Source organism: Barbus barbus, assembly GCF_936440315.1.
Source record: "Barbus barbus genome assembly, chromosome: 5".
Classification (NCBI taxonomy): Eukaryota; Metazoa; Chordata; class Actinopteri; order Cypriniformes; family Cyprinidae; genus Barbus; species Barbus barbus.
The window spans coordinates 2065403-2080667 of record NC_136733.1 but is presented as its reverse complement, the minus strand read 5'-3'; the positions used below and the strand labels follow the sequence as shown (position 1 = coordinate 2080667).

Here is a 15265-nt window from a genome sequence, read left to right as displayed (position 1 = left end):
TGAAAATGCTAGTGCAGAGTGCCTTCGTGCTCAGCTTATTTCTGACTGATATCAATCTCTTGTTCAGTCATTCTTGAGTTGTAAAAGTTAAATGGCACTGCAAGTCTCCAGGTATCACAGGAAAATGCTGATAAGTTTTTACCGGCGGTAAACTGACAGTCACTGCACTAAAGAGCTTAATTGCCCAGTTTTGACTCAAAAGTAAACAGTATTTTTTGTTTTGTTGAACTGAGTAAAAGGTGTCAGCACAAATTACAACGAAGTAGAGACTATGGGAACAAAACAAGACCATAACCAGCGGTTTTTAATTATACTCTGGAGAGAGAGAGTTAACCGTACGCTTATTCAGGAAGACATCTGTGCTACGTTTTTCCTCTAATAATCCAAAAATTAAGATTTATATGTATATGCAAATACATATGAATATAGTGTAGCACTATTTACAAGTTTAGGGTCTATATGTTTTTAAAAGAAGTCTCTTCTGCTCACCAAGGCTGCATTTATTTGATCAAAAATACAGTAAAAACTGTAATATTGTCAAATATTATTACTATTTAAAATAACAGTTTTCTATTGTAATATATTGTAAACTGTAATTTATTTCTGTGATCAAAGCTGTATTTTCAGCATCATTACTCCATCTTCAGTGTCACATGACTGATGCTGATTTGATGCTCATTTCTGATTATTTCTGATGCATTTATTTTTTAGGATTCTTTGATGAATCGAAAGTTCAGAAGAACAGCACTTATTTGAAAAAGACATTTTTCGTAACATTATGTCTTTACTGCCGCTTTTGATCAATTTAATGCATCCTTGATGAATATAAATATCAATTATTTCTTTAAATAAATTTACAGACCAAAACATTTTAATGGTAGTATATACAGTATTACATAAAAACCACCTCAGTGATATCTGTCAGGTAGTATGAGCATTTTATCAAATAATATCTTATTTTAATGACGATGAAGGTCAGGTTAGTGTGTAGCATTTTCTCTGTACTTCACAGCTAGTTTGTACTGACTTTAATAGAGATGGGGACTTAAATCTCATTTAGTATGTGAGAAGGGAATAAATCAGTACAGTATGCTGCTTCATGTGCTGTGTAATTGCTTTTACAGCCATCAAAGGTCACATGTCAGAAGACACAATGAATATAAAGGGAAATAATTCAGAGACTTATGGGGAGAATAAGTATTCAAGTCGCAGATATCTGAGGCAAAGATTTAGCGTGTGATGACTCCTCCTGCTGTTCCACCACCTGTTCAGCTCTACGCCACTTCGTGACTTTACCCACAATCCACGGCGAGCTAAACAACATGGAGAACACCACCCTCCATGATCAGTCCATGCTGGAAAACAAGCATCTGTAATCGAAACCTTTTAGCACCCAGCTCTGACTGCGTGATTAAAGAGAAAAGAGAATATTTTACACTCTACTTTCTATGCACTCCTGTTGTCTCTTCTACTGAATCTAAACAATAATATAATTTTTATTAAAAAATAAGATTTTTGAGGCCAAATCTCTCCAGGTAGTTTGTCCAGGTAATTCATATTTATATTTTAAATCTTTTTTGCTCATGATTTATATCATAACCCACATTCATACATTTGAAGATGATATGAAGAATTATCAAAATAAATGAATGAATTCCATTTTTTTATATATAATATTGTTACATATATTTCACACAGTTTGCTGGTTGTGGATGTTGAATAACATGCCCTTTTAATAAGATATATAGAAATAAATACATTTTTTATCAATGGAATGGAATCTAACCTATTTTCAAAGTAGGTTAAATGTTTTTTTTTTTAAATAGTTATGTACATAAAACAAATATTTCAGACATACATATGACATCCAAATAAACAGCAAAACCTTTATGGAAATGTGACCCTGCAGCAAGGACCTCACGCAGGGAAAGATCATGTGAGAGTTTGCGGTGACAGTGATGAAGGGAATGTATTGAACTCTATTTTGAAATACGAGACCATTAGTCGCAGGTTCTGGGATCTCATCCAGACGCTTCTCCTCCTTTCTCATTTTTGTGGTATATTGCCAGCAACCAATATGATTCGATCAACTCAGCAAAAAATACTGCCATTTATTATACCACTTCATTCAGATGAGAATATCTTCTTTGTGGATGGGAAATACTGGCCGTATGTTAATGTGACAATGGACTGTGTTATTCAGTCAGTCATTATACGTGTTCAACATCGAGATGCCTGTGAGTTCATGGTTTCTGTAACATAAAAGCTCAACTTGCATTGAAAGAGACATTTCCTCCTAATTTATATCTGTATGCAATTGCAGTTTGTGTCCTGTACAGAAGATATGGGCGAAAATAAAAGCTTGCATGTCTCTATTGCTGCTTGTGTTGTTATCAAGGCAGAAAACAGTCATGCCTTATTTCTTTATAGTTTCTGTCATCCTCTTAATGTGGAAGTCGTGGCCTAATGGTTAGAGAGTTGGACTTCTAACCCAAAGGTCGCGGGTTTGAGTCTCAGGTCCGGCAGGGATTGTAGGTGGGGGGGGTGAATGTCCAGCGCTCTCTCCACCCTCAATACCACGACTGAGGTGCCCTTGAGCAAGACACCGAGCCCCCAACTGCTCCCCGGGCGCCGCAGCATAATTGGCTGCCCACTGCTCCGGGTGTGTGTCTTTATAAGCCTTGGACTTCTTCCAGATTGCCGAGTATTGTTTAGCATCTGTCACTGTGATAGCTGCTTTACGGAGCCTGTCTTAAGTTTTCCTAGTCTAGTCTAGTCACAGTCTTGCCTGTTTTTCCCGTGTTTTTGATTCTTGCCTGTGTTTCTTAGGTTTATCCAATGCCTTGCCGTTTGGATACTGTTTGCCTCAGCCCGGACTATTGCTCATGTTTACGGATTACCTCTTTTGTCAAGCCCTTTGGATATTGTTAGCCGCCGATCGACCACGCCCGTTTAGGATACTTCTCTTGCCTTGCCGTCAATATACCTGTTTGCCATTGTCAGAACCTTGCATGTTTAATGACCACGTTTTTGAATAAAGCTTTGCAGATGGATTTTGCAGAAAAAATACAGGAAAAACAGCAATATTCTGAAATTATAATTAAAATTTTAGAAAAGTGTGAATATTTCAAAATGAAATTTATTTCTGTGATCAAAGCTGGATTTTCAGCATCATTACTCCAGTCTTCAGAATTCTAATATGCTGATTTGCTGCTCCAGAAAAATTTCTGATCATTATCAATGTTATTATCACAGTTGTGGTGCTTCATATTTTTCTGGAAACCATGATACATTTTATTTTTCAGGATTAAGCTAAAAAGGCATTAGCTAAAATAAAATGTTTTATATATATATATATTACTTTATTCCAGTTAAAATTAATTTTATTGCGATTAATGAATATGTTTTTTGTGAATACCTTTAATTTCAGTAGTAATATAATAACTCTGGTCTGTGATGTACTTCCTGAATCCCTCTGGAATTGTTGTTAATATCAGATCTCATGTCTCTGTGTTTGTGTCTGTCAGAGTGCCGTGGCCATGTATGATGGGGCGAGGGTTCCCTCCCCTGAGGACACCGCTAACGGGGTCCCATTGCAACCCGAGACACCTGCGGCCACATGTCCCAAAGCCGACGAGCAGCCGGAGGAGGAAGAGGGAGTCCCACCTGAGCCTGTTCTGGTGAAGAAGGCTCACCGTGAGATTCTGGACCATGAGAGGAAGAGGAGGGTGGAGCTGAAATGCATGGAGCTTCAGGAGATGATGGAGGAACAGGGGTGAGTGAGTCACTGATAGCACCATATGTGTGTGTGTGTGTTTAGCTCTGTTCCAAAACCTAGTAAGCTGCCTTGCCTATATCCAAAGCAGCATCCTAAATGGACAGGAGCCTCATAAGTGACTGGAATCGAACTGGATTCTGTAGCCTCTCTTTACAGTGCACAGGACCCATCTAGACACATTTGGCAGTAGCTTTCACGCTGCGAAATAGTCTACTAAGGGAACCAGTCCCTCGAGACTGGCATCTGGTGTAGTCAGAGCGGCTAGTTCGGTGCCCTGAAGCGGCGAACCAGCAGGGAACAACCGAACCAGCTGCTCTAGAGACCCCCAAAGGGGTGGCGAGCATCTCAGCTCCGCTACGGTACCGGGCGGAAGAGACTGAGATGTACGCTGAGATGTACGCTCATATTCCAAGCCTTAAACTGGCTCTTCTTAGCCATAGCTAAAGACAGACAACAGTAAATAAGACTGACAGAAACACAGAGCGCCTGCTGAATGACAGAAAGCTGGCGCCGGTTTCACCGCACGTGCTTTTATACCAGCTGGTCATTACGTCACCTCGCCCGTGACGTCCCTCCCATCCATTGGACAGATTTCATTGGTATTCAGAGCCGGTTACGCTGTAGGCGTTCCCCAAAGCGTCTCCTGACGCAGCTCGAGTTCCTGAAGAGGAACACTTGATTTTATGGATTGTTGCATTCTGAAATGGGTCAGAGCACAATTCATAATTCTCAATTGCATTCTCAATATTGCCACAAAGTCCTCTTCTGTGGTCAGTTTTCTTTTTCAAGTCAGCTATTGTCTTGGCAGTGTAACAATTCCAAGAGAATCCTGCAGGGTGAGTTTGTTAAAGTGCTGACATATTAAGATAACTAGTTATCTGACTAACATATCTGGCACAAACTATTGAAGGTATCGTTCCTTTTGAGTACTTTTGGTACTTAGTTCCTTTTTTGTAGTTACAGATTTGTGAATTTCTGTGAATTTCAGTTCATTTGAATTCTCCTTCTTTAAAAGTCCTTCTCAGTCCAGTTCTGACCGCGCCACAGCGCTGCAGGAAGCAGTAAAGCAAATGGCCTGTAATGCTGCTGTATTTGTGATGTGGTGGAGGATTTGTGGCCTGATTGACATCTGCTCTAATCCTGCAGACGTCTGCGCTCGGCCCGCGTCTGACGGCCTTCTGAAGCAGCTCTGAGTGTCTCTAATTAAACAGCAGCTGTGTGACCTTGAGGCAGAATGAATGATGGTGATAAAGCACACAAACACCGCCGTGGGGGAACCGGCTCAGCGCACAAAAGCTGATGAAAGATTTGCTTCAGTTCAGGATTAGAAATCTACTAACGTGCTTAAATGCTTAGTGAATGAGGTGCTGAGTGGGCCTGAATTTCTGCTTCCATTCATCAAGAAACAGAGGAAAGCATGTTTGGTTTATCAGCAGTTTAGTTTTGGATTCCATGTGTAGAATGGATAGTTTCAGTGCTGTCATCTGATTGGTCAATCCAGTGGGGATCTAGTTTATATCACTGCACAGCTGCCATAGAGAGACTACATTCGTTTACATGACAACACTAGTGGAAGAACGACACCAATCTTGACAAAGAAAATAAGTTTGAATGAAAATGCGTGTCCTTAAATTTTATTATAAGAGATAATAAAAAATTTACCTTTTAATTTTTTTAATTTTAAAGTACTTTATTGGCATGACTGTGTTTATACAATACTGCAAAAGCATTATATACAAAAATGTATATACAGTACAGTACAATATAACCGTAATATAATTAAATAGTAATTATAAAAAAGATAAAAAAATATGAGTCAATGAGATCCAGTGTTATTTTAGTGTTATTTATATTCTATTATAGTATTTATTAATATTTTGAATTAGCTTTAATAAAACAGCTCTTGAATTAGCTATATTTTCATATTTTAATTTTAGTTTGTTTTAGTAAATTTGTTATGTGCTTTTATCATGTTTATATTTCTGTTTAGCTTTATTTTATTTCAGTTTTAGTTTTAGCCATTTTGTACTTTGTTGTTCGTTTTTTATTTTATTTTATTTTTATTGGACTTTTTTATTAGTTGACAGTAACAATATGGAATGACATAAGTGAAAGTAAATGATGACAGAATTTTTATTTGGGTGAAATAGAATAGAATAGAACCAATGCTTATCAAAACCTAGTAGAATATGGCTCCTTTAAAAGCCTTCTGCACCACTAGCGCCGACCAGTGGAATTATGAAAATAATGACTGTTTTCAAACAGGTTTCCCAAACATTGCACGTCAGACCATCTCATGTTTATTTTCATGCTCTGCATCTGGAAATGGATTTTCGCTTGTTAGGAGCTTTGAGTAATAGTTATTAGATTGATGACGATGTTGTGGAGCAGGATGTTGGAGATGGAGGAGGGTGGTGGATCAGCCATCTGGCAGCGCGCACACACACACACACACTGCATGATTACTAATTGTGCTCTGCTTTAGGAGATGTTGGCTCTCCATATGTTCGTCCCGGTGTGAGTAGCAGCAGACGGCATGCAGCTCTGTGAAAGTCAGACGAGCTCTGTGTAGCGTTTGCTGAAGATCTGCTTTTCTTGTGTTAAACATGCTTCAGCGGCCGCGTGTCCTTTGCTTATCTCTGTTTGTACAAGAGACTTCCACATGCCATCTTTGAGGCTTTTTAAATGGACAGTTCAGCCAAAAATAACATTCTGTCATCATTTACTCACACTGCTGAAAAACTTGCTCTTCATTGTTGCTCTTTAATCTCATTTGCATTTATGCATATTCAAACGTGACTCATGAAGATGCACCGCTTCAGGTTTGACTTAATGTGCATCTCTTGATCAAGTTTGAATAAGTGTAATGAGATTTGAGAGCTTGTAGAACCAAGAATATTGCACAAACAAGAATAAATATAACCAAACATGTTATATGGATCTGAAAAACATTTTACATTTTAATTGCATAGTTTCTATTTTGTAAAAGTTTTTACTTTTAGATATAGTTTCCAAATACATTTAAATGTCAGTTTTAAATTGTTAAATTCTCTCAAACCAGTTGCAGTAGCAGTATATGATATTTACATCAACACAAGAAAGACTGTAGACTGTAAACTAAATACGGCCTGCAAGCGTTGGTGCTTCACACATCTTGTTGAGCAGAGGTGTGCTGTTCTATTCTAAGCGACTGGACATGCAGTTTTGCACCTGTCTGATGATAAACAGGTGAAAAAATCCAGCAGTAGTTGGTCGTCTGGCATTTTCACTCCAGCAGGAACCAATTAGTGGAGTGTTACTGTTGGAGTGGCGCTCTGGTTAATCGCTCCACCGCCACCGGCTACACCAGCAGCCCAAGGCCTCCATCTGCCCCCACCTCCGGGATCAGACCCGTCCGCGGCCAGAGAGATGTGACAGACAGATGGAGACGAGGATGAGGCTTCATGTATTATTGACACGCTCCCTGGAGAAACGTGCTGAGACTCACAGATAGATAGATCGACTCCAGTAAGGAAATATGTAGTTCATTGTGTAACTGGATTCCCAGATGAGTCTGAGGCTCATTAATATGCACGAGGGCTCCACGTGAACATTTTTATTGGACTTTAGCATTTAACCTTTCTGTAAACCACCAACCAATCAGATCAAATCATGCCACGTTAAATAAACACTTATTTCAAGTCAAGTCCAATGCCGATATTGGTTTTGAAAGTACTTTTAGACTTGTTTTTAGAGGTGGAGCGTATTGTTTTGAACATGCATTGTCAGGTTTTTGGGTAGAGGAATTAATTATGAATCAAATGATTTAGGAGCTGTTGATTACATCATATCAACATATTATAAGAAGGGAAATGTAAAAAGTTTTAGCATTGTGTTAATTTAAATAATACGGCAAGACACACTTATAGTTAAGTTGTTATTGGTGTTTCATAGCCATATGTTGTGTGCGGTTGTATGAGAACTAAATAGATAATAAATTCATATTTATGAAGCTTACTTTTCCTTCACTATATTCCAAAGCATAATATCTGACTATTTACTCCGCTTAATTCATGCTGTTTCTTGATGCATTACTCTTTTAAATGTTTTAAACACTAACAGGTCTTTCTCTTTAGAAAGAAAGACAGAAAGAAAAGAAAACAACACTAAATTTCAACATTTATTCTCCATATCCAGTCGTCTTCGCTGAGGTCAGTTAGCAATGTCCGTTTCAAATCTTTTGAGCCAGGTCTTTTTTTATGAACCACAAATTACATTTAATGCTTCATTTATGAATTCAGGTGATTTAAAACTTTCAGCAGTTAACAAAAATATTTTCTAAGAACTTTCTCTGAACATTCAAAACTTCCAGTTTTTTTAATTAAAAAAAAACTTTTTTTATGTTTCTTTTCCAAGGAAACATTCCATTTTGTAATTTTGCAGTCATTATGAGAATGTTACTTTTGAATGATTTCTGAACATTCTGAAACAAGTTACAAAAAACGTTAGATAAATGTCCAAATACAATGTTTCGGAAATAATAAATAATGTTTGTGCTAATGTTTTGAGAACATTATTAAAGACCAGATAACCGAACAAACGTTCTACTAACATTATTGAAAGAACAGTTGGTCGTAACCTTGAGAGAGCCTTTCCAGAATTTTAAACACCTAAATTGATCTTGTTCGCAATAAAACTTTCACTGAAATAAATTCTGCATGAGTTGACAATTTGTCAGTACAGTCTGCACCATCAGTATTGATATTATTGATCAATAAGCTGCACTTCCGGTTTGTCACGCAGTGCTCTATAATCTATCTCTATATGCTCTGCATTGAACCGCCGGCTTCATTAGGTGCACAGGGGAGTATGTGCTATTAATCGAGGTTAATCAGCGCTATCGATTCACGGTTAAACAAAACAGACAGAAGGTGCATTAATGTCCCAGGAGTCTTCTGCTAATGATTGCGACTTTGCTCTTGTCATTATCTAATTGGCTTACTAAGGCCTTATCCATTGTGGCCAGAATGTAGGTGGTGTGTGTGTGTGTGTGTGTTACAGTTGCTATTTCCAAACATGGCTAGAGCCCCCTGCAGGCCATGTTGGCAAAGGAGCCCATGTTCTGCCTTCCACTTATTTTTATAAACAGAAAGTGAAATAGCAAGTAATGTGCGATACTGAACAGCTCTATGCTACATATTGAATTCACTGAGTGGAAACAATTGTCATCTCAAATATACAGTTTGTAATAAATTATTAGTTTTATTCATCAAAGACACATTTAATTGATCAAAAGTAATAGCAAAGACATGTATAATGTTACAAAAGATTTCTGTTTCAAACAAATGCTGTTCTTTTGAACTTTCTATTCATCAAAGATCCTGAAAAATAAAATATCAGAGTTTGCACAAATACATGCAGCAACTGTTTTCAACATTGATATATTTTTGAATGGTTAGTGTACGCATGCTTATGTTATTTATTATACAATATTGTAACATTTGGAAACCCAATAAAATAATTGGTCACAAACGAGATATTAAAAATTATAGTTGATTTGGGTGTTGAGCGTTTCATTGAGAAAACATGTCAGATGCAATGGATACAGCATCTGTATTAATGGTAAATTTGTTCAAATTATTGTTATTTTTTGTCAATTTAAAATAAAACTAAATTGCATGGACAAAATTCCACATTATTGTGCAAATAAAACAGAATATATGATGATTCAAGTTACAGTTCCTTCTCAAGAATAGAAAATAAAAGCAAAAATACACCTGATGTATATTCGTTATTCCTCATTGTGTAAATGTAGAGAGAAATTTAGCATCTCTGTCTTACTCCAACCTGATTTGAACACACCTGAGGTCATAATGACGACTTCCAAACTCATAAACACACACTTCCCGGGAGGACGTGAACGTACCAGAAATGTCTTTAATCAGTAAAATTCCTAAAGGAAAAATGTACAAAATAAAGTTAAGTGAATTAAAAAAAATTTCAAATCATCAATGATCATGAGCTCGTTATAAAGACATTAGAAATATGTGCGTGCTTCTCTTTGTTCTACCCGCTGTCCTCTGCTCATATTGCACAAAAAAGCACAGAAATTCATTTTTATCTTGTGTGTGTTTGTGTGTGCGTCTGCGGTGACTCTCTGACACACATATTTCACTTCATATATTTGATAGATTTTTTTTCGCTCAGCTTGTTGCATATAACTTTGTCTCAGAATTTGATGAAAGAAGGAAGCACGTCTGTGATGCCTCAACATGTTGTGTACATAGGAAACCAGTTTGGAATTCAGTTCCATTTCTTTTTGCACAGTGTGGGTTCAAATGTTATCAAGCGTACACTGTTGTCTGTGTGCTAACTGTCAAGTCACTTTTGCCACCCACAGATTTCTGCATGGTGACATTGAGTGAATATAAAGAGTGTTTCTCCGGTCCGGCGCCAATCACATTACAGCCAAACTGGGTGGCATGACAGTCTTACACACACACACACACACTACACTAATCTTGTTTCCTGATGGATGCGTTCTGGAGAGAACAAGAATGGCCCGTTTAATATCCAAACCCATAGCACGACCGAATGTTTCCATGTTGCATTTATTCACACATTTTTAGCACATCTCTGAAAGAGGCAAGACTAAAACTAGACTTTCAGACTTTCTTAAGACATTGTAAGTGGTGACTGGTGCAAACGTTTTTCTGGGTGGTTGCTGGCAAGGTTTAATTATGGTTGCTTGACTCCCTCCATCAAATGTTTGCTGGGATTGTTTCACCTGTTTGATCATCCAGTGAGTGTAAATCACTCCAGACCTGAAAGAGTCTTTAAACCGTGTTTTATTGAGGAGATTGTTGTCAGTTGACTGCTTTCATTTTTGTTTGTAGATATTCCGAAGAAGAAATCCGGCAGAAGGTTGGAACGTTTCGGCAGATGCTGATGGAGAAGGAGGGTGTGATAACTCGAGAAGGCTTGCACCCACGTCCACCGTGAGTCAATCACACATGATGTTTGTCAGATAGTAAATGAGCAAACCATTGATCCGCTCTGATCCTATTTTCCACACGTAATTGAATATAGTGTGTGTTTCATGTAGAGACAGTATCGGATAGCGTTTGTGTGTGATATTGTATTCCTATGATTAATGATAATGCTGACCAGCACTGATAGACACCATCCAAAACACAGATCTCAGTGCCAGGGAATAGATACTGCATGTTTAATAGATAAATGTACATTAAATACAATTTCTAGAACTAGAAATACTTTAATTTATGTAACTTGCTGGAAAACCATTTAGCTAAATAATGCAATGCACAAATTCCTCACAGGGATTGAAATGAATCATTTCTATTTCTGGTTCATTTACATGACCTGTCTTAACAAACTGATTCACTGAAATTAATCTTTGGGAAGTGCATTCTCTATTTTTTAGCTACCGATGAACAGAAACCTTTTTAGCACTAGTGCATCAAAATGAAGCACAACTGATGAACATTAAAGACTTTAGCTATATAGTGTATTCTATAATCTAATGTTGTCATGGAGGATAATGGGAAATGTAGCTTTGTTGCCTATAGCATAAAGACAAGTCATAACGTTGGCTTACATGAAGTCATGTTGAAATAGGTTCATAAATAAGGCTGAATGTGTTTGTTTCAGCAGGTACACATACAAACTTTCTTATAGCTTGTGGGTGCAGGTTCTTTATCAGGAGCAGAAGAAGGCGATGATTTAATATTCTCTACAGATCATAAATGACCCTGTGTTAATGCCGTAGCACAGCCCAGAGGAAACCTCAGCGACCGTACATCACCTCCTTCACCCAGAGACCAATCTAATAAAAAAGCCTTTTCATCTTATACCTAACCTCCATGTTCTGGCCATTCTGCCCACAAGAACTCAGAGCCTGAGCCATTATAGCTCCAGTAACACAACATTCTGCTATATCTTACAAATCTTTTGTTCTAGCAGAGGACCCTTATGTTGTCATTTAACCCTTCTGTTCCATCATAGGACTATTATGGTGTCATTTAATCCTTCCGTTCTGTCACAAAACCCTTGTATTGTCATTTAACTCTTCTGTTTCATCACAGGACCCTTAAATTATGTTGTCATTTAACCCTTCTGTTCTGTCGCAGAACACTTATGTTGTCCTTTAACCCAAAGAACCCATATGTTTTCTTTTAACCCTTCTTTTAAATCATAGAACTGCTAGGCTGTTAATAAAAAGCACTTTTGCAGAAGCAGGATGGTGACATTTACCACTGTGATGAAGAAGCTGATCATTACAGCTTTAGATAATATTGCCTTTAGTAGTGGAATGCTAATTTATTTAATCAAGACACATGTTAGGAAGGATAATGAGGATAAGTTAAGGCTTGATAAAAAAGTAAGTGTGACAGAAAATTAGATCTGTTAGTACCTTGCCAGGAATTCTGTGAATTTTCTCATTATCAGCTGTCATTATCACATTGTATAATCACCTTTATTCTATTTCAAAGAAATAATTGTTTCTTTTTTTATTTAGAAGTTATTGGTATGGGAAAATAAATAGATGTTGACTTAACACAGAGAAAAATGCTCACAGGTTGCTCTTTCGTAGATCAACTTTGTCTCAGCTGTTTTTTTTTTTTTGTAAATCCCTTAGAAAAAAATAAAAATGAGCCTAGAGGTGACACACATTAAAGTATAGCGTAAAATGAACATACATTAGAGTAAAATGAAGACTTTCAAATCTGAGCACAGTTTGAGACACTGCAACAATGAGTCAGAATAGCTCATTACTGCATTTTAGACCAGCGCAGGTCATGACCTTTGACCTTTACCTCCTGCATGCACAGGGTTAGGCTGCTTCCTCATGGGGATGAAGATCACGTGGAAAATGCTGCGTACATCGAGGGCTATGAGAAAGACTATGATTGGGATGGAGAATATCACGAGAAAGATTCAGCTGCCAACGATGACTGCAGGTAAAAAGCTAAAAAAAAAGGAGCTCTGAACTCAACACCTACACACTGAGAGAAACTGAAAATAAATTAATGAATAAAATTAATACAATTAAGAAAATGATTTAAATTTCCATACATCTACTTAAATACTATTGAAAACATCTCCTTTATGCAGTTTAATGCAAAATAACTACACTTCTCACATTATAATCACTGAAGCTCAATCCAGTGATTGCCGCTGTATGCAAACATACAGGAAACACAGGACACAGGAAAAACAACAACTTCAAGCCAGGTGCTTTCATTCTGAAAAACAACAACAAAATGATAGCTGATGATGAGAAAAATAATGCAAAGCTAAAATGTGAATTTTACTTTCCAAAAGGAATTAACAATGTAACAGAATTGATTACCTATATTAAGTATAACATAAAGTAAAATGTTAATAACTTACCCCAAATATATATATATCCAACACTGCATTTGTTTTACTCAATTTCTTGTCTTCTACTCTAGATCCAAGTGGAAATCCAGCAGTTCACCTTCCCCTCGGCCAAAAAAGAGGAAAAAGAAGAAGGCAAGAAGACACAGTCGGTCAGTGTGCTTTCTGTGATTTAATGCAATGCAGCATCATGTACTGAAAAGTCAGTTCACCCGGCAGCCATTGTATACTGTGCATAGTTTGCAAATGTTCTGTATGCAATGCATAGAATACTTAAGTAATCTAAGACACTGGTCAAGCGAGCAATATACAACAGAAACACTGTTTCCAACAATGCAGTGAGCTAAAAATTAAACTTTGATTGCCCGTGTGATCTCTCGCGTTGAGTTTTTGAGCCAAAAATTGAAATTAAATGTTTAGACGTTTGTTCGGATTAAATAAATTCTAAGTATAAACAGTGCTAGTAATGCTTGACACTTTATCAAGAAACAAAAAGTTTTTTTGAGAGTGAAAAGGGTCAGGGAACATTTAAATATAATTCAGTGAAACATTGAAGAACTTGATGGTATGTGCTTGTGTGATATTTCATCCAGCAGTATTGTTGTGTTTGTGTGACCCACAGAGCTGACAGCCCGTCTCCAACCCGCAGAGACAAGAGGAAGAAAAGCGGAAAGAAACACAAAAGAGACAGGTGTGTGTGTGTGTGTGTGTGTGTGTGTGTGTGGTTATTCATTCACACAGGTATACATCATTCACCGATCAATTAACACTGATCTCCCTGCCAATATTCAATAGATTATACTGTATACTGCAGTATGCAAACTTTCAGTATCCATACCACACAAATACCAATATGACCTACTACATTAGTCAAAGTGTGCATTATACACAAAACACACTACATGAGATACTGCATCCTACAATGCAATGCACTAAATCTAAATTTCCATGTCTAATAACACAAATAAACTTACCATAATGTTATTAGCCACTATTTTAAATATGTTTATCACTTTATTAAATCTTCTTCACCTGTTATTTTCTTAGATTGCCTTAGATGAGTTCTGTTTATACACAAAATTGGATTAAAAATGCAAAATAACATTAAAGATTGCAGCATAGAGAGATCATGTGACAACAATGTTGCAGTGATGCACATTGCTTTACATACTTCTTCATATAGTAGGTATTAATAAACAGTATACTTTAGATGGCACTTTTGTATGCTGAACATAATAGTCTCAGAGTCTAATTTTAATCTTTGACAAAATAGAAAATGGCTCTTTGAAGAGTAGCTAGGGCAGATTTAAACTGTTCTTGTTCATAATTTATTATCAGCGTTTGTATTTTGACCAGAGGCATCAAGGACTTGAGCAAACTCAACTCAGTGTCCAAAAATAGCACCAGACATGAACAAGACAAGCCTGCTTTACACAAAGACCTTTACGCATTCATCAAATATTCATGATAGTGTTATGTCAGAAATATCTGCTGTATGTTGTGCCTTTGCAGCCTTAAAACGTCCTTGTCTAAATATCGATAACCGGACGTGTCAGCATTTTAGATGCTTCGGTTTCTGTCTTTCTATTATTATACGTAATGTGTATATCTGTGTATCACTATACAGGTTTCTTCTGAGTTTCCTCTTGTCATGACTTCTACTCTATTAAAATTCATAAGGTGGTTTTTCACACAGCAGTCTATTTTGAACATGCTATATGATTCTCTGTATAGTGGTCTTGACACAGAGTTAGCAATGCAATTCAATTCCCAAGGAACTCATGCTGATAAAACATAAAGCTTGTATGTGATGTTACTCACTGTGGATAAAAGCATCTGCTGAATGAATAATGAATATCCGGCTCACAGGCTGATAGAGTTTCATATAGCCTCTTAAGTGTATATTCAGTTTTTAATATTTTTTTGCTAATTTCTTCCAATTCAATGCAGTCTTCTCTGTACAGGAGTCAGGACAGATCATTTTTATTCATCTCACGTTACCCTGACGGCTTTATTACAGCTTTTTCTCTCCTGCCTTTTTTCCTATGTCAAGAAAACATGACAGGACTGACAGATGCTTGGGTGCTTGTGTATCTGTTTGTGTCA

At 37.0% G+C, this 15265-nt stretch overlaps 1 protein-coding gene across 1 annotated transcript in view; it reads left to right on the top strand.

Moving 5' to 3' along the window:
* Positions 1-3533: 3533 nt before the first annotated feature.
* LOC306869436 (uncharacterized protein) overlaps positions 3534-15265 on the top strand; it is a gene marked incomplete at its 3' end in the record, with an annotated part of 32657 nt that continues 20925 nt past the window's right edge. Inside the window, exons 1-5 of the mRNA XM_079416215.1 lie at positions 3534-3775; positions 10654-10755; positions 12610-12738; positions 13234-13311; positions 13782-13850. Of these exons, the coding sequence (XP_079272341.1) occupies positions 3540-3775; positions 10654-10755; positions 12610-12738; positions 13234-13311; positions 13782-13850 (614 nt within the window). The 5' untranslated portion in view covers positions 3534-3539. The remainder of the gene's footprint in view (positions 3776-10653; positions 10756-12609; positions 12739-13233; positions 13312-13781; positions 13851-15265) is intronic.